Here is a 21000-nt window from a genome sequence, read left to right as displayed (position 1 = left end):
AAAGCTTTTTAGTTAAGCTTTTAAGAAAGTCAACCTGTACTTAAGTCTTTAGTGATATATGTAAATAATACTATACTACAATAGAATAGATTGATTGTGCTGGTAGAATGAATGGAAATATCTCCTAGCAGGTAGCCAAGAGAAAAATGTTTTGACTCCATCAAATTTATCATAAAGACGTTATGTTCAAAACTAATATTCAGGGGATTTGAAAGGGGATAATAGTTGAATCCCCATGACCTATAGAGAGTCAGGGTCATTTAATCTTCCTATGAAGGTAGGATCCCAGGACCATGGATCAAGCCATGCCCACAATATCACCAAGCAAATAAGTTTTCCACCATAAGAACATGGAGACAGACAAATAATCAAACAAAAGTTAGTAAGTGAAGTTGTATTTTATTCACCATAAGATACTCGTACCTCTTCCTGGGTGGGCGGGGGTTCCACAGGTTCTTATGTAAAACAACAGTTAATCAACTAAATTACCATTATAGCCATTGAGGGCTTGAGAAACCACATCCTTTGCGACTGTCTCATAAACCAAGTCCTGGGAGGCATCATGAAGAACTCCATCCAGCTTGAATGACCAGTCTGTCTGCTGGTTATTGACAACTCCTCTCCGAGTATCTTTTTTTAAGTGAATATCAATGGTCTAGGAAGAGAGAGAGATACTTGTTAAGAAACTGGTATAAAAAAGTCACTGATAGCCAAGGCCTGACCTGGAGGAAACAGAGGAGGTAAACTTTAGGAAGAACAGGGACTTGCATGTATTCTGAATGACCTTTGGGAGCTGGGAAGGAAGGCACTGCAGGGAGGCCACACACCCTCAAGGTGGAAGGATCAGGAGACTGGAGCACTTGCTGGTTTCAGCACATCTCACCCTAGTGTTCAGGGTGCTGTCTGTCTTGGTTCCCCCATTTCTGATATGGGGTCAAGCATATTTATCACATATCAATATTTATCACATTAAACAAGCTTTAGATAAATTCAATAAGCACAGGGAGGCCTTGAATTAGGCCAGAGAGAATAGCGGGCTTGGTGATGGAGCCCTGGGCTTGAGCCCCATCTCCCTGGTGACTGGCGGTGAGGCCTCCCTCAGCACTGTGGTGAGCACTTACTTCCACACACACGCTATGGGCTAATGTGAGCAATGATGAAATGATAGCCACAGGAAAGGCTCTGGAATCCTCAGACACAGTTACTCACTGGTATTAAATTGAGGGTGACTACCTACTTGTAATCAGCAGACTTTTAGATGCAAAGATTTCTAAAAAATTGTTTTAGAGTTTTAGATCCCTCCATAGCAAGCCACTGTGGCAGCAGCTAGTTTAGAAACATATTGGGTTAGGTCAATGATAGATTCCAATCTTCGAAATGGGAACTTCTGATGTAAACAGACTCTCACTGGAATCTTATACTGGCTGCCCTAGTCCAGAAGCCAAGACACAGCCACATGCAGAAAAACTAAGATCAACAGAGAAAGGCTTGGTCTATTCATACATTAAATGCTCTGTGCTTCAGTGGTCACTGAATCCATGTCCAGCAGGGTGCACTTCACAGCGCTGCATGTGAGTTTCTTTCTGACTGCTAGGACTTTCGAACCTTGAGAAGTTGGCCTTTGAATTCCTCTCTTAATGTCTCCATGCTGCCCATAGTAGATCCACAAATGTTTGCTGAATGAACACATCCCATAGTCTCGAGGTGTCCTAAGCCTGTCACAGCCTTCAGAAGAGTTGTCAGGACAGTGGTGGGGACAGGGGGATGGCTAGATCTTTCCAGTTCTCTCCATAAGAGTTTCTCCCTCCCTTTGGTAAGTTTAATAATAATCATCTGAAGACATTCCTATTGTACTTCCTGGGAGATCTGATCACCAGAAAGTTTTATGAGTGTGGACAAATGTCAGCTTGCTGTGTCAGATATAAGGATAAAGGTAAACTTTTTTTTAAAACTTTTAATTTTATATTGGAGTATAGTTGATTAACAATGTTTTGTTAGTTTCAGGTGTACAGCAAAGTGATTCAGTTATACATCTATCTATTCTTTTTCAAATTCTTTTCCCATTTTGGGATTGACATGTACACACTGCTGTATCTAAAATGGATAGCCAACAAGGACCTACTCCCATTAAAAATGGGAGTTTCATGAGTTTCCTCATCAACAGCATTGTGGGGGAGTGCTTTGGCCTTGAATGACTCTAGATTCCATCTGAACTTCTACCAATTCTGTCTTGGTCCTTAAAAGGTTGCTTGGAAACCTTAGAGGTTGTAGTGAGGAGGGAGAGAGATGCCCAGGCAGGTGAAGGCAAACACACTGTACTTACTTTGTTGTCATCTCCATATTTGATCATTTCATGAGCAAAGTCATCAGTAGGTTTGACACGGACAAACGCATGAACTTTTTTCCTAGTACCCATTCTAGCTAAAAAGAAGAAAATAGCAAAATTTTCAGTAGTCATCCTCCAACAACCATTAGTACGGAGGTGTCATTCATCAAGAAGATCAGAAAACATGATGTGCAGTCCATGTTTTCCTCTCCCACTGAGAGCCAGTCTTCCTTTTTGCCCCCCAGCATTTCAGTGATCTGTCCACAGGACGCTGTTCAACAAGTCCGTGTACTTCCTACTTTACAGGGTGCCTCACCACTCTTCACCAACAACCCCCTAAGAGACCGAAATACAAGCAAAAAGAATGCTCCCTTTAGTGGCCTAATTTTAGATGTGGTTTCTAGAAATGTTCCGTATCAGAGTTTACCTACACTTTGCCTTATTCACTATATTTTCCTCTAAAATACTGACTATGAAATGCATTAGAACTAATTTTCTTTTTTTCATTAATATACCTTACTTCATATGTAGCACCTCCTTCTCTACCTCCATTAGCCTAACTTAGATCAGAAAAAGATTCCCTGGAAGTACATTTAATCTAGCCCATAGTCTAATATTCTTTCTTCTCTGACACTCCATTGAGAGAAAAATCTCAGTCCCCTACCTCCTCTCCCTCTCCTAAAACGTAATTATGTATATTCTCATCATTTTCTTTCAGGCAGTCACACATATATTTGTATTCCTTCATTTATACTATCACAAGTAATTACCATGTATAATAAAATGTTAAAATAAACATTGAATGTAGCTTCATCGAATAGGTTGAAAGCTTATAGTTATAAATGACAGGGAGGGAGATTTAGGTAAATTAACTTCTTATTATGTGGAGTTTTCCTATAGTGGGAAAGACTTTCTCAAAGTAAGGACCATAAACACTATAAACAGTCAAGCAAGATGCCAACTAGCAGAGATGCTACAAAAGGGATTGTTTGTATTACAGGGAGAGCTAATTGATCTCTAATATCCTGTCCAACTAAAGTATTTCATAAACATTTTAAAAAATTGAATTGTTCAGGAATTCCCTGGTGGTGCAGTGGTTAAGAATCCACCTGCCAACGCAGGGGACATGGGTTCAATCCCTGGTCCGGGAAGATCCCACATGCCGCGGAGCAACTAAGCCCGTGCGCCACAACTACTGAGCCTGTGCTCTAGAGCCCGCAAGCTACAACTGCTGAGCCGTGTGCCACAACCACTGAAGCCCATGCGCCTAGAGCCCGTGCTCCACAACAAGAGAAGCCACTGCAATGAGAAGCCCACACACTGCAACAAAAGAGTAGCCCCGCTCGCCGCAACTAGAGAAAGCCCGCGCGCAGCAACAAAGACCCAATGCAGCCAAAAATAATAAATAAATACATTTATTAAAAAGAACGCAAAACTCATTTAGAGTTAATGCTCCACAAAGTACAAAACAGACTTTGAATAGAGACAATGCCTGAGGGTCAGGATGTGTGCTGCATCATGCACTTCTCTTTTGATGTCCCTGACAGGGTTGGGCCAGTTCCATAAGAAATGAGGCATTTGCCCCTAAAATAACCTGTACTTTCATGGAGTAGGACAGAGGAGTTGAGGCTAAAGAAAACTCCTGGATACTTCTGAAAAAGACAACCAGCAAAGGAATTGCTGAATTTATGAAGAGGTAGGGAAACATGAGGGATAGGGAGCTGACTCAATTTCATCTTCAAATTGGTAAATAGCAATATCATCACAGTTGTTCAGGAAAAAATAGCTTGTTTGTGCTACTGCAAAGTGTTCTAACAAACTGATCAGATGGTCAATATTTTTAAAAAGCTAATTTTCAAGACCTTGACTGTTAAAAAATTAACGTCCCTCCACATTTCTAGACATAACTTGTGGTGACCACTTGATTTCCTCATACAATTATCTTAGCTATCATCAAGTGGCATTAAGTATCTCTACAGAAGCAAATTAAATAGAGACAGGCCCTGCCCTTTCAGTTTACAGTTTCAATGAACTGGGCAAAATAAAACTCTAACCCCTATACAAACCCTTCAGATGTCACATTAAATAAGCAAACTACTTTCACACCTGCCTACTGTAGAGTGTGAGTCCACTTCCCACATTCCTCAAGTAATTATTTCATGGAAGTCTTTTCCTGGCCACTGTGGGATCACTCAGATCTTTTAATTTTTAGAAAATGAATCTGTAAGGTATTCAGGTAAGTAAGGGTAATGGCTTGTCCAATTTCAGGTCTAAGATTTTTGTTTGCAAAATTGAGCTCTAGAAATAAAAAGCCACAAATAGCTCTAACAGGACTCCCAAACTGAGGAAACTTAAGAGATGATCTCATCTCCAAGTTCACTTTGATCTAGGCTTTTGGGAAGTGGAGAGTGGAGAGAGGTGTGCTGACTCAAGCAAACACTTACACTCAATTTCTAAAGTTCTGGGAACCATTCCCCATACCAGTCTGATGGCCCATCCTCCTGCCCAGGGAAGTTAAGATGCTGCCCAGGGTGCCCTCTGAAAGGGACCATGAAGAAGTAGGGCAGTTGCTCAAGCCTCCCTCCTGGCAGCCCCTACCCACTGACAGCCCAAGGGCAGCACAGGCCAGCTCCAAGCATTACCCTTCCCTCAGAGCCTACCCCTTTTCTGCCCAGCAATTTGCCAACATGCATATGCAGTCATTCTATCTGTGCTTCCCAATTCTCCCCATGCTCACGCCCATGGCTCCAGGCACGCCAGGAGCCATATCTGCCTGACACAAGCCTTCTCTATTAACTACATCCCTCCTGCGAGTCCACTACCCAGCAGCCCCTCAACACCCAGTCATTTGGAGACCCCACGCCAACTTGCACTTACTGAAATAATGCTTGTTACCGTTCTTACGCCACATCATTTGAGTGGGTTTCAGCTCCCAAATTAAATTACAAGCTGTTTGAGGGACAGGACTGTGCCTTTTATTTCTTTTGAATCCCCCCTCAAAGTCCGGAACAGTGCCCAGCACAGAGCAGGTGCTTAAGAAATGGTGATTGGTGGTGATGGTCATGACTGGAAGTCAGAGGGTGGCGGAATCTCCATATGTGGGTCCATCTTCGGTCACTACTGAGAGAGTCCCAAAGGGCACATGATGTCACTCGTCTCCCTCACCACCTCCAACCCCTGAGCCCACAGCGCTTCCAGGAGGACACTGGGTTTCCAGGCCCACTTGCAAGAAGCCAACTTCAGCCCATCACCACGCTCTCCCTCTTAGTAGGGTCCTTCTCTCTCAGGACCTTGTGGGGAATGCCTCTCCCTCGTGGACACCACCCTTAGATATTTCTGGTGTAAATAAGTGAACCTTTGAGTGGCCACCAGGAGCCCTCTCTGCTGAAAGGCTCACAGTTTCCTCATTTGTTTTAGGGGTGGGAATGAACAGATTGCCACCAAGCATCCCTGAAAGCTCAACAAAAGGAGAGGACCAGGTGGGTCCCTATCTTCCAGCGCTCCTGTCCAGAACAGAGGCTCTCAAGGAGAACACTCATAGCCACCAGAAAGGTAGCAGCATCTGAAGCCCCCAAAAGAGGGTCCAAACGCACCTGGCCTTGGACTAAACAAAAGACTCGGACCCAGGCCAAACTGGTCTTTCTCCTTTTTCTAACCCAACGTGCTGGACCCCTGTGTGGTGTCTGGGAGGCAGTGGGCCTTGGGACCATTCCTGTGCCTCTCTGGAGCGATTTCCGCATTTGTAAAGCGAAGGGCCGGGATGGCAATCCCGAAGCCCCCTCCAGTTAGAAAACCGGACACAGAAGAGTCCAGAAGACCAGAGATCTCTGAACCTCAGGGGCGACGTAGGACCCTCGTGGGGCCAGGGAACGTTAGATCCAAAGACCCTAAGCCGCAGCAAGGCTTAAAGGGTCCCCTCGACGCCTCACCCTCCTCCGCCCGGGTTTCACAGATCAGCGAGCCAAAGCTGGGGGACTCCCGGATGGAGCGGTGTTCAGATTCCAGCAGCTGCCCGCCGCCCGGGCAGACACCCCCTTTCCGGCCTTCCTTCTCCCCACCCGGACCGCGCGTGATCCCTGCTTACCGCCCTTCCGCAGCCCGACCACTGCATTAGCAGCTACAGAAACCCGGCAAGCTCGGCTGCCGGGCTGTGTACACAGTCGCCGTGGCAACGGGCCGCTTCCGGAGATTCCGGAAGTAGGGGTGGTGGCGGAAATGAAGTCCGCGGTCCTCTGTTGAGATACGAGTAAGGCCAGGGCCGAATTAGGAGGACGGGAGATGGGACCGATTAATCTAAAAAGACTGCGGCAGCTGCAGGCGCGAAGCCAGGGTAGGGGTAGCGAGGGAACGAAGGATGCGCAAGAACCAGGAAACGGGGCAGCCGGGCTTCCGGCGCACAGCAGTTTGAGACTACGGCGGCCGCGCAGGCCCGTCTAACCCCAGCCCTGCGCTCCGAGCTGCCGTCCATAGGCGCCCTCGCCCCGCCCAGCTTAGCTTCGAGCCAGCCGGCCAGGCCTGCGCAGTCGCGGCGGCCGGGGAAGATGGTGGAGGACGGCACGGAGGAGCTGGAGGATCTGGTGCACTTCTCCGTGTCCGAGTTGCCTAGTCGCGGCTACGGCGTCATGGAGGAGATCCGGCGTCAGGGCAAGCTGTGCGACGTGACGCTCAAGGTCCCGGGTGCTGGGCGGCGCGGGGCTGAGGGCCAGGGGACCGAATGGGGAGGGAAGAGAGGCGGGGGATAAGGGAAGAGAGGTCTAGAGCTCAGCGGGGTGGGGAAAGGAGGTTGGAGGGAGAGCGAGTAGGGGAGAGAGGGGTGCTGACTGGGAGAGGGGGATTGGGGCTGAGTGGGGAGACGGACAGGGACAGCCTCTCAACCCTTAGAAAGAAAGGCTGAGAGGTGCGCCGCTGAGGCCCTCGGAGTGGAGACATTGGGGTGCCCGCCTCCCTTTTCTGTCACTCAGACGAGAGAAAATGGACTTGCAGCTCCTCTATGGACAAAGGGGCTGTGGCTCTCTCTACATTCTGATGGGCACTACGGAAGCACCTTTTCTTGCCACTACAGACGTTTCTTTGTGCCCTTCGAAGTTAGCTGCGCTGTGGTAGAGGCGTGGGCTTTTCCTGAGGAGTCATTGCTTGCCCTTGACTGATAGATTACTACCTTGTCTCTTAAGAGCTTTTAAAATCGCATCTGGAAATCTTTTGAGGTGGGCAACCACTCTGCCTCGCACTAGAAGGCACACTACCACCATCAGCAGCACCACAAAGGTCTCGGAGAATGGACTGATGGGCTGCGTGGGGAGAGGGCTCTCTTAACCACCTGTTCCCTATTGGCATTCTGGGCGCAAGAGCCAGGCTTCCTCCCGTGCTTTGCATCCATTCCTGCTAGAGAGGCATGCTGTGCTGCTCCTTGGCCAAGCTGTTGAGCCAGGTGGAGCTCTCCAGGCGGGGAGATGCTGCTGCAAACCCTGCTCCCTGTTGGGCTTTGGCTAGAAGGCTGTCAGCATCTGTGAAGGACCCTGTTTAAAAAACAAAACTATGCAGAGACCTGTTTGCTCTTCTTATTTTCGACAGCGTTAAGGAAACTTCCTCTTCCACATATTTGAGTCAGACCTCTGGAGACAGTAAAGTAGAATGGTTAAGAGTGTGGCTTTGAGAATGGTATATGGTTCAACCAAAGACTAAAAAAAAAAAAAAAAAAAAAAAAAAACCAGACTGTGGCTTTGGAGATAGAAGGATTTGGATTAAAATCCTTGGGAAAGTTACTTAATCTCTCTAAGCATCAGCTTTCCAAATGTAAAAATAGGATGATTCCTAATTCTTAGTATTCATACGAGGATTAAATGAGAAAATTTGTGGTATTCTTTGCATAATGCCTGGTCTAAGGTTTTCATCACTCTAAACCCCTCCTGAAGGAGATTAGTTTTCCAGGAGAGGAGTGAAGTAGACTGAGAGGGCAGAGCATCTTTAATGGGGAACCAAAGGGTTTGAGAAAAATGAGCTGGAAGGAAGCAGAGAAAGTAAATATAAATGAGAGATTTTTGTCCACGGTGATTACATAGTAGTAGATGTCGAGGCTACTAGAGATTTGTAAGCAAAAGAATGATCTGGTTGTGGCAGTAACACTTGGGGTTAGTAGAGACTAGTGAAAAGCAGTAATGGGGGCGAATTTTCGGATTAAGATTTAGGCTGTAGGGGTAAGCCAGGGAAAGCTTATAAGACACACAGAAGCAAATAGGGAATGATAGAGTGAGATGGTCACACTACGTAAGTTAAAGCATTGCATTTTGCCTCTGCACTTAATGCACATATAGAGTATAGAAACCCTGTAGCATAAAAATGCTTGTGTGTTTTTTCCATTGAAATACTTTTTGTTTACTCAAAGGGACAAGTAAATTATCAGAAGTGATTCCAGCTGAGAATGTCTGTCTAAATTGTTATATTAGTTTCAAGGATCTGGGACATAAGGACCAGTATAAAGGCATAGGCTAGAGCTGGACAGGACTGTAGAAAGTTCTGCTTCATTGGTTTTCTAACTATTCTGTGGAGCCTGAGGAGTAGTTCAGTGCCTTGTGATGGTAGGGCTCAGAGAGAGGCCAAGCAAACCAAGCTCTGCCTCATTTCACTCCCCTTCCCTAGAGCTGCTCTGTGAAATCTGTGTCAGTCTCTCTCTCTCTTTTTTTCTTTAATTAATTAATTAATTAAGTAATTAATATTTGGCTGCGCCAGGTCTTAGTTGCGGCATGCGGGACCTTAGTTGCGGCATGCGGGATCTAGTTCCCTGACCAGGGATGGAACCTGGGCCCTCTGCACTGGCAGCGTGGAGTCTCAACCACTGCACCATCAGGGAAGTCCCTCGGTCTCTCTTTTTCAAGATAGAGTCTTTCCTGAAACTTCTGGTGATTCCAGACTTTCTTCCAAATAAATAGAAACAAAAGCTGGTTGGAAGCTTTTTGGTGTGGGATGGGTTTATTGATTAGTGGGCCTCCCAGTAGGGCAGTGGTTCTCACACTTTAGCAGACATTAGAATCACCTGGCAGCCTTGTTAAAAAAAGCAGTTGTTCAAACATTGTTCACCCCAAAATTTCTTATTCAGTAGGTCTGGAATGGACCTGAGAATTCACATTTCTGATAACTTCCGCAGTGATACTACTCCTGGTCTCGGGCCACATTCTGAGAGCCACACCTGTAAGGTGGTGGACCTGTCCTTTGCTATGGGATATGTTGAGTCCATGGATCTTCCTTCAGGCTTCTGCCTACATGGAGTAAGCCTGGCTGTTATCATTCTAGGAGCTGATGGTGGGAGGGGACTGGGAGCTCTTGCTTCTGTATGCAGACTTTCCCTTAATCCCCCTGAATAGTACCACTTCATGTCTTCCTTGGTGCTCTGGTTACCCAAGTCTGGAGTCTCTGGTTCATCCTGTCCAGAGAATAAACCTCCAGACTTCTGCTGGGGCAGTGACGGGGCACTTGCCTGGGGCAGGGAACCAGTACTGCCTGTTTACAGCCTTCCTTATGTTCACACCTTCAGAGGAAACCTGTATCTTCAACAGTTGAGTTTTGGAGGGTGTTCTGGAGTGACTTGCCATCTAGAGCACTCAGTGTTCTCCATGTAAGTCAGTTACTATCCATTTGTCTGCTTTTCATCTTCCAAAATATGGTGACATTTCTAATCTGCTCTCTCAGCTTCTTTGTACTTGGGAGCTTTGCTATTCCTTGATTGTCAGTCTGAGAGGTAGCACGACACAGACTCGAGCCAGATCGCCTGGGTTTGAATACTGGCTCTGCCACTTATTAGCAGTGAAAACTTGGACAAGTTCCTTAAATGCTGGTGATTCAGTTCTTTCATGTATAAAATGGGGATCATCACCTACCTAGTAAGAGTGTTGAGGATTCCACTAGTTAATGCACTTAAAACAATCATGTAGTAAATATTCAGTAAGTAGAAGATATTTATGAATAATAACTTAATGGGATTTCCTATTAAGGGGAAGTGGAGATAAATGCATGTGTTCTGCCTGCCATTTTGAATTCGTTTTAGACTCGGTTTAATTCTAGATGGTTTTATCTAAACATTATGTTCATTGCCTTAAAAGCGTTTGCAAAGCACTGATCTACTTCCATAGCTTGCATTTTACAGATGAGGACCAAGCCTAGAGGGAGAGGGGACTCATCCAAGGTCACAGATTAAATTGGGCAGAGCTAGAACTAGAGACTAGACTCCTGCTGTCCAGACTCCAGGTCAGGTGTTCCTTCCTGCTCTCCTGTTGCCTCTTCTATCAGTGACAGTGACTGAACTGATTTCAGCTGCTACCATTTTAATTAATCTACCTCAGGTCAATTGTACTCATTCTTAACAACACGTTACCTTTTCTGTCTTTCCAAGTTTTAGGGAGAGTGTGACAGTCAGCATTAGCAAGCATGCCACTTTCTCAAAATTCACTGCCAACTCTTGAACCTTGCTTAATTTTCTTTTTGGAAATATTTGAAATTTAAATTCCTTAGGTGCCTGTTGGATAGTTAAGTAGAGGCATAACAGAAAAGAGTAATATTGATATATTGGATTTTTTAAAATCACATTTTATATCTATGGTAATTCGAACTTCTTTGAAAAACTGAAAGCACTGAACCCTCTCCCCAGAAAAATGCACATACTTACACATGTGCAAACTTTTGCATTCAGTCATAAGAGCAGTTCCCCTGGAGCCCATCTTTGGATCTTGGGTTATGAATAGAACTGAGTATTATTCTCCTATCAGGAAAAAAGCCCATGTCTTTCTCCTTGGCAAATCATTTTATCTTAAAGGTTAGAAGGATAGTAGTGCAAGACTTCTTGGCAGCCTGTAACATAAGGCTTAGTCTGGGTAGAGAGGTTTGCAGTCACAGAGGCGCTTATCTCCTCTTCCCAACAGTTGGTTTCATCCCCTTTCCTCTGGGCTACCAGGAGCCCAGTGCTCAGGCCGCATCTGTCATGTTCACCTGGGTCCAGCAAATTGGGCAGACTCCCCAGATGCAATGCGTGTTCTCCACAATCTCTTATTCATGAGATTTAGACTCACCAGATTCCTATATTTCTATTCTTTCCTCACATACTCCTTTCTTTTTCTTTATTTGTGAGAGCAGAATAGGATCACTGCATATACATACTATTCGCTGACCCATAAGCTTAGAAGAGACAGGAACCTCCTCTACACACACACACACACACACACACACACACACACACTCTGTTTTGCAACCACTAATAAAGGGTTCCTCAAAGATCTGCTGGCGTCAGTCTTCCCAGCATTTTCCCAAGGCCTTTGCTAAAGTTTTGAACCCAGATCTGAGAATTTAGCCTTCAGAAGGAAATATCTTTTCCATGGGTGAAAGGCACAGTATTAGAATATTTCCTTTTGCCCCACTGAATCCAGATACACAATTTTCACTGAAACTGACTTCAAGAGCCTCACATTTGAGTGTGGAATCTTGCTTAATTTGCTGTCATGCTGATTTTGTGATGAAAGAGTAGGTGGAGAAGGATATCAGGAAGTGAGGTAAGGACTTGTTGATGCATGCCATTTTTATGTTATGTGTAGTGAGTTACATGGGTGTAATTATAGAGCTAGAATAATCATATTAAAAGGAGCCATAGAGGTCTTCTATCAAAGCCATCCATTTTACAGGTGAAAAAACCCTGAGGCTTAGCAATATTAAGGGATTGCCCAAGGCACAAAGCTGTATTATCTGAGATCCAACACAGCTGTTTGGTGGAAGCGTTGCTTCTACATCCTCTGTCAGATTACTCACCTGCCCTGCTAATGGTATAAAGCAGAGCAGGGAACAAACACCATCTGCAGTGTCATCTGTGAGCATGGAGGGCAGTGATGTGTATGGCCAGATGCAACACCACTGTTCTATTTCAGGAGAGAATACAGATGCAGGCTTTTTCTGCTAGTCTTCTGGACATATGAATTTTTGACTGTTTTGATTTGGAAATGACACTGTATTGGGAAATATTGTGCCTCTGAATATTGCTCATTCCCGGGGCTTTCTACTGTCTTTTTTCAGGTAATTGTGTTTCATTTTCAGCCTTGCCTCTTTTTAATGATTAATTAAAACTAAGGGCAAGAATGTGCTCCTTTAGAGCACATGCACACATATCACAACCTGCACTTGTAATATGAATTCATATTCATCAAAAAGTCAGTTTTGCTCTTTTTTCTGTGAGTTATGTTGTAGGCGATGCTGTTAAATTTGGACACCAATTAGATGAATGAGAGAGTTTGATGCTTCCTGACACGTAGGTGGGGAAAGAGGGTTGGAGATTGTATGGTTAGGGCACTCTAGATGGCTGTTCTCTTGCTCTCTGTACATCCCCTGCCCGGCCAGTGCCTGCTTCACCTGTACCCTACTCGTATGACTGACCTTCCTACACTCTTTTCCCCACCCCAGCTGATGATTGTTCTTATCAAAGGAGCCGGAGGGGTGTGCCCCTCTGCTGGTTTCCATGGTAACTAATGAGCCCACCTGACGTCAATTCCCCTATAACTAGTAATCTCCCCTTCCATGTGGGAGTGAAGACTGCCGCCCTGTCCTGCCCACTGTCTGCCGCACACGCTGGGGTGTCGCTCCAGGACCTTGCTTCAGACATGTAAGGTCCCCCATCCATTACACCATTGATGTCTCTGTTGCTGCAGACTCCGGGCTCTTTCTTTGGTCTTAAAGCTGGGCAAGTGCAGGCCATGTAGGCCTGCTGTGTGCAGCCCAACAGAGGTATCTTGGAAAATCAGTTACTAGCTGAGCAACATTCATGGCATTCATCCTGAGGCTTCTGGAGCTTGGCCGGCCAGTTGGGTGAATTTAAGAAGCCTGTGTTTGGGGATGCTTCTTACTTCAGGTGGTTCCTCTATTGTTTTGTGCATGAGATTCCATTGTTTGCCCCTTGGCCATGCCTGGTTCAGCTTGTGGGCTGGTTGATGGAAAATGAGACCACGTTGTTTTTCCAAAGATGTGTTCCTCTAGCCCCTCCTGAATTACAAGTATGGCATCTACCTTCCTACTTTTGGTTTGTTGACTGTTGGCACTCACATTGCCTCCTTGGCATAGAAACGAGCCATCTTCCCCACAATCAGTTTAGGCCTTTTCTACCCAAACAGCCGATCACATCATTACTTGTTTCTAGGTGGGGAGAAGAGAGAATGAACCAAGATGTGTGAACCAGGAGTTGGCAAGCATTTTCTGTAAAGAGCTAGATAGTAAATATTTTAGGATTTGTGGGTCATATAGTTTCAGTTGCAGCTACTCAACTCTGGTGTTATAACACTAGAGCAGCTGTACACAGTACATAAATGAATGGGTCTGGCTGTGTTCCAGTAAAATTTTATTTACAAAAACAGGTATGGGCCAGACCCGTTGGCTGACCTCTATTGTATACTGATATGGCCTTTATAAAGTTTAAGGTTTTTGGAGTAGATTACACTTGCTTTATTGCCCCGGCGTATACTTCAGAAATTGGAAGCATCTCTTGTTAAAGAGTACAGGTGAACCAGAAGTGAAAAACTTTCTTTTTCCAGCTTACTGCAGGTGATCATGGGACTGTCTTGGTCTGTGACTGAATAACTGACATAGGAGAAGTTACTGTTACATTTTGCATCTCATCTTTAAAGTCTTGTAGCTCTGCTGAAGCTTGAAGCAGACTATTCCAAAGCATTAACTAAAGACACCGTGCTCCCTTTCTGTCTTAGTTGAAGCTGAGGATGCTTAGCTGCTTGCACAATGGCAGGCCAGAGGAGACCGTGATGGCTCCTGTGTTCCAGTGGACCTGAGCGGCTGTGTGCAGGGCCGTGAAGGTAAGGGCCAGAGTTTGGGCTTATGGCAGGCAAAGTAGATCAGTAGTTCAGGTATGGCCCAATATGTCTGGGCAGTGTGCTGCATATCTGATGAGAACACAAAAATGCTTTTCAGAAAATAAGCTCAAGAACAGATATTTGTGCAAGCATGTTCATAGCATTGTTGTTCACAATATGCAAAAGATGGAAGCAACCCAATGGTGGACTGCATCAGTGGCTGAATGGATAAAATGTGGTACGTTTTGTTCCATACATACAATGGGATAATATTCCATATATACATTGGAATATTATTCAGCCTTAAAAAGGAAGGAAATTCTGACACATACTGCAACATGGATGAACCTTAAAGACATTGTTCTAAGTTTTGAAATAAGCCAATCACAGAAGGACAAATATCGTATGATTCTTCTTAAATGAGGTAACTAGAGTAGTCAAATTCATAAAAATAAAAAGTAGAATGGAGATTTCGTAGTGCCTTGGGAGAAGGAGGGAATCGGGAGTTAGTGTTTAATGGGTATGGAATCTCAGTTTAGGAAGACGAAGAAGTTCTGGAGATGGATGGTGGTAATGGTTGTACAACAGTGTGAATGTACTTAATGCCATTGAACTGTACACTTAAAAATGGTTTAAATGGTAAATTTTATGTATATTTTACTACAATTAAAAAAGAAGAGAGAAGCTGAAGAAGACTTGTTAGCAAGTGAGATTGCTCATAGTGCTTTGTGATTGGAGAGACACTAAAAACAGAATTTGTCTCTGTATCCAGATCCACTGATCAAAAACATTTCATACTAAGGAGTAATCTTTCTTCTTTAGCTTTTGCAGTAAGCTGCTTCAGCTGTTAAGAGCCACATTTTATTAGCTCAGCCCTGTGGCTGCACTTCATATGGTCACTTAAAAGGAATTGACTTCTAAGAGATACACATTTAAGTGATGCACACATGTTATAAGCTTATTTTTCCTGTACTGATTTGTAAAATCTAAATGTCATGTAACCTTTAACAGAGCTATCCTGAGGATCAGCGAAACATACTGTGCTAACCTGTCTTCCACTGAAGGTTTGTTGGCATAGTCTACAAGTTACAAATGACTTTCAGATCTTTGCTCCAACCACTTATTTTGGTCCTAAACACTAGACCTGCATTTCCATTTGTCCTGTTGATCCTTATGCTCATTAAGTCTAAAATGAAGCCTCTTTCCCTTCTCAACAATCTCTTCTTTTGTTCCCTTTGTGTAAGGATGGCACACCATCCATCTAGTCATGTAGGATTGAAACTCTAGGATTGACTTTGGCTTGTCCCCTCTCTTTTAGGGTGTATTTGTGGCATTTATCATAATGACAGTTACATAGTTATTTACAGTATTGTAACTCTGTGAGGGCAGGGGCTGTGACTGAATCATTTACTGAGGTGTCTGCGTAACAGGTGCTCAGTAACCCACTGTCCTAATTCAGACCCTCTTCACCTTTTACCTAACCTGGGGTTTCTTTAACTCTAGCAGCTTGCTGAGAATTCTTATAAACCCTTTAGGGGATGATCCTGGTATAGCTAAGGGATTGTTTTTCAGCTCTGATCATGTCATTCTCCTGCTCTGAGTGACTTCCCTTTCATTCTCATTCAACAGTGTATCAGCAGATATGTCAGCGCCTTCCATGAGCCAAGTACTGTCCTAAGTGCTGGGGCCGCAGCAGTGAGTAGAGTAGGCAGAACCTCTGTGAGTGTGAGCTTACCTTGCAGCCTGGGGGTGTGTGGGACAGGACGACACAATAAACAAATGAATAGATATAAAATGTCCAGTGCTGATGTGTACTGTGGAGAAAAATAAAGGATAATAAGGGGACTGAGTGCTGTTTTCTCAGAGGGACCAGAGCCAGTCTCTCTGAGTAGAGACCTGAAGGAAGGGAAGGAGGGATCCGTGAGTGTATCTGAGGGAAGAGTATTCTAGGCAGAGGGAATAATCAGCACAGCTGAAGCAGGAGCATAGTTGGCATTTTGGGGAAACAGCAGGCAGCTGGTGTGATAAGAATAGCATGACCCAGGAGAAAAGTGGAAGGACACAAGGTCGGAGAGGTAGACCCCGGCCCAGCATAATTCCTTGCACGGTACAGTACAGCTCAGTAGATACTTGTTGAATGACTGAGTGAACGAATGAATGAATGAAGCTAGACAGTATTTATTTATTTATGAATGAGTGAGTGAAGAATCAGGGCAGGGCAGGGTGAGTCTTAGAGGTGTATCTAAGAGAGGTAGGATGTATTTTCCATAGTTCATGAAGCAAGCACAGAATATCATTTCCACTTTCCCCTTCTTGTCCGTTCAGGAGAGAGAATGGTAATGGCCAGAGCAAGAGAGACCAATTCTGGCTTGTTCTTGAATGAACGTCTGTTCTTCCACACCACAGAGAAAATCAGAGGTTAGAAACTTGTCAGGGGAGCAGGAAGTAGAACGGAGCTACTCAGCTCTTGTGGTTTTCAAAGGTGGTCCTACCCATGTTGGGTAAAGCTTGCCTTTTTCCCCACATGTCCATAGGCTATCACTTTAAGTCAGCAAGACATCTGGGAAGAGCCATGGGGTAGTGGCAGTGCAGGAGCAGCAGCTGGTGGCTGGTTTTCTCTAGGATTAATGGAAGGACTGCTGATTTAACTGAATCTCTGATTATTCTAAGCTGCTCACAGAAATCTGTCACTGCCTTCTGTGAGATATAAGAGGGAGAAGCTTAAGGATGTTCTGTTGGTGTCGACTGCCACTCTGGGTGAATTTTCTAGGATCTCCACCTGTGTTCTTTTTTTTATAAATTAATTTATTTTTGGCTGTGTTAGGTCTTCGTTGCTGTGCGCGGGCTTTCTCTAGTTGCGACGAGCAGGGGCTACTCTTTGTTGCAGTGCACGGGTTTCTCATTGCGGTGGCTTCTCTTGTTGTGGAGCATGGGCTCTAGGTGCGCGGGCTTCAGTAGTTGTGGCATGTGGGCTCAGTAGTTGTGGCTCGTGGGCCCTAGAGTGCAGGCTCAGTAGTTGTGGCACACGGGCTTAGTTGCTCCGCAGCATGTGGGATCTTCCCAGACCAGGGCTCGAACCTATGTCCCCTGAATTGGCAGGCGGATTCTTAACCACTTCACCACCAGGGAAGGCCCTCCACCTGTGTTCTTGATAGTCCAGTTCCTTCAGACTTGGCCCCTCTCTGCCTTTCTCCCCTAGTTGCCCACAGTCTCCGCCTGCTGGCTGTCTCTAAGGGCCTAAGTTCTCCAACTATGGGGCTCTGCTCTAGTATTCCTTTGGTTTGGAGTACCCACTCACCTCTGCCAGCAGAGTCCTACCCACGCTTCAAAGCTCCTTTTGTAGTTTTCTCTTCTTAAAGGTAGAGAAGCGACCAAACACTCCTTCCTCTGTTCTCCTAAAGCACTTTGCATTTGTGTCTGTTCAGCATTGTCTTGTGGTCGAAAGTTTGCTTGCCTGACTCCCTGCCAACCTGTGTTTCTGTTGGGCAGAGACCCGTGCCATCTTCTTTCTTTTGCCCTATCACTGTGGGGAGTTGTTGTGTGAAATCCCATCTCTCTGAAGACAGTTTTCTCATATCCCTCCAGGTGCAGTTAATCTCTCCCTCTCCGACTTTAACCCCTCATTACTCAGAGTATTGTCATTGCATCAGCATTGCCTGAGAGCCTGTGAGAAATGCAGGATGTCGGACCTACTAAGCTAGAATCTGGTGATTCTTACATCCTGTGCACCTGAAAGTTTGAGAAGCATTGCCTTAACACTTTGCACCTACCCCCCTTAGCATACTGAGCAGAATGTAATGTGTTAGAGAGTCTTTCTCCACCTCTAGATGCTGATCTTGGGAAGCATGTGAAGCATCCATTAGTTAACACAGTACTTGGCATGTTTCAAGTGTTCAAAAGTGTTTGCTGAATTACCCTCAAGGGCCCCTGGCATTATGTTTGAGACGCTCCTTCAGTCAACATATTGTTGAAGGGCATTTAGCTGTGCATGGTGCTTTGCTAGGTACGTGAGGCACCCTGCTATGAGTAGGAGTCAGCCCCTATCTTTGGCATTTAAAGATTGGTAAGAGAGAGAGCTGCCCATCAGTCAACTATGAAACAAGGCAGAGTGTGATAAATTCTGTAACTGCCCCGGTATCACCAGAGGCCTGAGGGAACACCAGAGAGATGGCAGTTATTTCCAGTTTAGAGGGTTTGTGATGGTTTCTTGGAGAGGATGGTGTCTGATTGGTACCTTGCAAGATGAATAGGACTTTGACAGACAGATATGTTAGGAAGAGGCATTCCATGCTGGTCTGGAGAGCCTGTTCAAGGGCCCAGGCATGAAAGTGCGTATGCAGGATGTTTCTTGAACAAGTAAGACATGGATGAGCAAGGTGGAAGGTGTGATTGGGGAGGTGGGTTGAATGCAGACTGAACTTGAATTCTCATGGTCAGGAGTCTGAACTGGTAAGAAACATTTGCAAATCACATGTGGTTGGTACAGTTAGATGTTGAGTGGTTTCTGATGGCTCCTCCCTCCTGTCTCCCACTTACCTCCCATTCTCCCTTGCTGGACATGGGTGAGCCAGGGGAGGGTTTGGAAGAGGTGGGGACAGGCCTGAGTGTTTAGCCAGCCCTTTACTGGCTCTTTCCGTGGGACCATAGCCCCAGGTCTTTTTTTAGTGCTAGCTGGTCACCCACTTCCTCCCTCACCCCCTTCCTGAATCACTTACCCTATGGGGCCCCCTAAAGCAGAGACATCCAAGCTCCATCACAGAGGGTTTCACACATTGTGCTTTAAATGCCATCAAAACCCCAGATCAAACCAATTCCATATGTTTCATTGTACTTGTCATCTGTTTCCCGGCCCCATGGGTTTGTGAGGACTAAACATTTCTGCGTAGAGTAGGATGGATGAGCATCCCTCTGACCGTGTTCTGGGCTGGCAGGCAAGCTATCCAGCATTCAAGATGAAGTGACACCCCCACCCCACCCCCTTTCATTACATGCCACCTTGTTAGACATGCACCTGAACTAGACAACTGTGGAGTGGCTTATTTCTTCCAAGGTTGAGAATGCACTGTTAGCTTGGAAGGCAAGCCCTCCGCCAGTTGGCCCCAAGCCTTATCATCTTTTTCTTGAGGCTTTTACTTAAGCTAATAAATTTTCAGATAAGGTTAGAGAGTAACACTCCTTATGCTTTCTTTAGTTAAGGGCCAGTGCCTTCCTCCCACCATTTCCACCAGCCCTGAGCCAGAAGACCAGGATTAAAAAGAAGAGGTGAAACTCATAGAAGTTTTGTTATTTTTATCTCAGATGAAGGACTGAGAGCTACCTTTTAGATGAAATCATTTTAGGATTCATTAAGAAGACTCGAGAATGAGGCACCAAGTGCTAGGATACAATCCTTCCTTTCCATGGGAAGAATATTCAGCCTTGATGGGGAGACATTCATTAGGGACAACATAGTGTGGTATCTTGTGTGCTAGAGGCTTGTACCAGGTGCTACAGGAAGGGGAGAGCTGACTGCCTGGAAGTCAGGGAAGCCCCTCAGGAGGGAACATTTGAGCTGGATCTTCAAGGATGAGGAATAATTCACCAGACAGAAAAGTAAGGGATAAGGATCCAAGCAGAGGGAATAGAGCGATGTAAGGGAATTGGCAGAGGCTTGGAAGAGAGGCATGGTGGGGAATAAAACTGGTTAGGGTAGATGGGCCCCAGTTTAGAATTTGGATCTGACTCAGGCAGTAGGGAGCTCAACAAAATGGAGACTGACATGACCAGACTCAATTTTAACTCGAGTTGATTCATTCAGAAGCTTCATTCATTCCACATATACTGAGTGTTAATTGCTAGACTATTCCAGGAAACATGAAATATTGCTCTCTTGGTGGAACTCGTGTTTTAGTAGGGTAGGTAAGTTCGTTTTGTCAGGCAACCACCATTTGCTCTTGTCAAGGTTACCAGTGACCTCCATTTCCACGATGTAGAGCTATTCCATGACCACAAAGATCTCCCTTGTGCTACCCCTTTATCATCAGGCCCATCTCCCTCCCACCCACCATCTCTAATCGCTAGCAATCACTAACTTGTTCTCCATCTCTCATTTCAAGAGTGTTATATAAATGGAAACATAGAGTATTTGACCTTTGAGATTGGCTTTTTTTCACTCAGCGTAAATGGCTTTTTTTCACTCAGCATAATGCATTTGAGGGCCATCCAAGTTGTTGTATCGATAGTTTTTTCCTTTATAGTTCTGAGTAGTAGTCCATGGTATGGATGCACCACGTTTTGTTTAACCACTCACCCACTGAAGAACATTTAGGTTCTTTCCAGTTTGGGCATATTACAAATAAAGGTGCTGTGAACATTCATTTACAGGATTTTGTATGAATGTAGGTATTCATTTCTCTGGGATGAATGCCCAAGACTACAACTGCTGTGCCACATGGTAAATTCATTTTCAGTTTTAGAAGAAATCACCAAACTGCTTTCCAGAGTAGCTGTACCATTTTACATTCCTACCAGCATATGTGGGTGCAATGGTTAATTTTGTGTGTCAGCTTGACTAGGCTTTGGTGCCCAGTTGTTTGATCAAGCACCAGTCTAGATGTTGCTGTGAACATATTTTTTAGATGTGATTAACATTTAAATAGTAGACTTAGAGTAAAGCAAATGACCTTCCGTAATGTGATGGGCCTCATCCAATCAGTCTAAGGTCTTAAGAGCAAAAACTGAGGTTTCCCAAAGAAGAAACAGTTCTTCCAGGTTGCGACATAGAAACCCTGCCTTTATTTCCCACTTGCTGGCAGATTTCAGTGAATTTTTGTATAAACTGAGGTTTATGTCAAAGTTCCTTTTTTTGCC

The 21000-nt window shown here is 45.0% G+C and overlaps 2 protein-coding genes across 11 annotated transcripts in view; one reads left to right on the top strand and one right to left on the bottom strand.

Annotated features, from left to right (window-relative positions):
• Positions 1-6662, bottom strand: part of KIF9 (kinesin family member 9) — a 48763-nt gene extending 42101 nt beyond the window's left edge. For 6 of the 8 annotated variants that reach the window (XR_011075809.1, XR_011075808.1, XM_068559493.1 and 3 more), the window contains exons 1-4: positions 6411-6662; positions 5204-5446; positions 2324-2421; positions 490-655 (exon numbers count right to left, since the gene is read on the bottom strand). Coding sequence is in view for 6 of the 8 variants with exons in the window: in XM_068559493.1 (XP_068415594.1) it covers positions 490-655; positions 2324-2421; positions 5204-5390 (451 nt within the window). In the remaining 2 variants the exon portion in view is untranslated. Of the gene's footprint in view, positions 1-424; positions 656-2323; positions 2422-5203; positions 5447-6410 lie in introns of those variants that run through there. The other 2 variants (XM_068559498.1, XM_068559496.1) reach the window with 2 other exon arrangements.
• A 44-nt stretch (positions 6663-6706) lies between these two features.
• The window catches only part of KLHL18 (kelch like family member 18), a 54038-nt gene continuing 39744 nt past the window's right edge, over positions 6707-21000 (top strand). Inside the window, exon 1 of one of the 3 annotated variants that reach the window (XM_068559502.1) lies at positions 6707-6996. In XM_068559502.1, coding sequence (XP_068415603.1) covers positions 6868-6996 — 129 coding nt within the window. In that variant the 5' untranslated portion in view covers positions 6707-6867. The remainder of the gene's footprint in view (positions 6997-21000) is intronic. The other 2 variants (XM_068559503.1, XM_068559501.1) reach the window with 2 other exon arrangements.

The sequence above is a fragment of the Eschrichtius robustus genome, chromosome 12 (genome assembly GCF_028021215.1).
Source record: "Eschrichtius robustus isolate mEscRob2 chromosome 12, mEscRob2.pri, whole genome shotgun sequence".
Lineage (NCBI taxonomy): Eukaryota > Metazoa > Chordata > Mammalia > Artiodactyla > Eschrichtiidae > Eschrichtius > Eschrichtius robustus.
The sequence above is the reverse complement of the archived record's forward strand: the minus strand, read 5'-3'. Positions and strand labels throughout refer to the sequence as shown.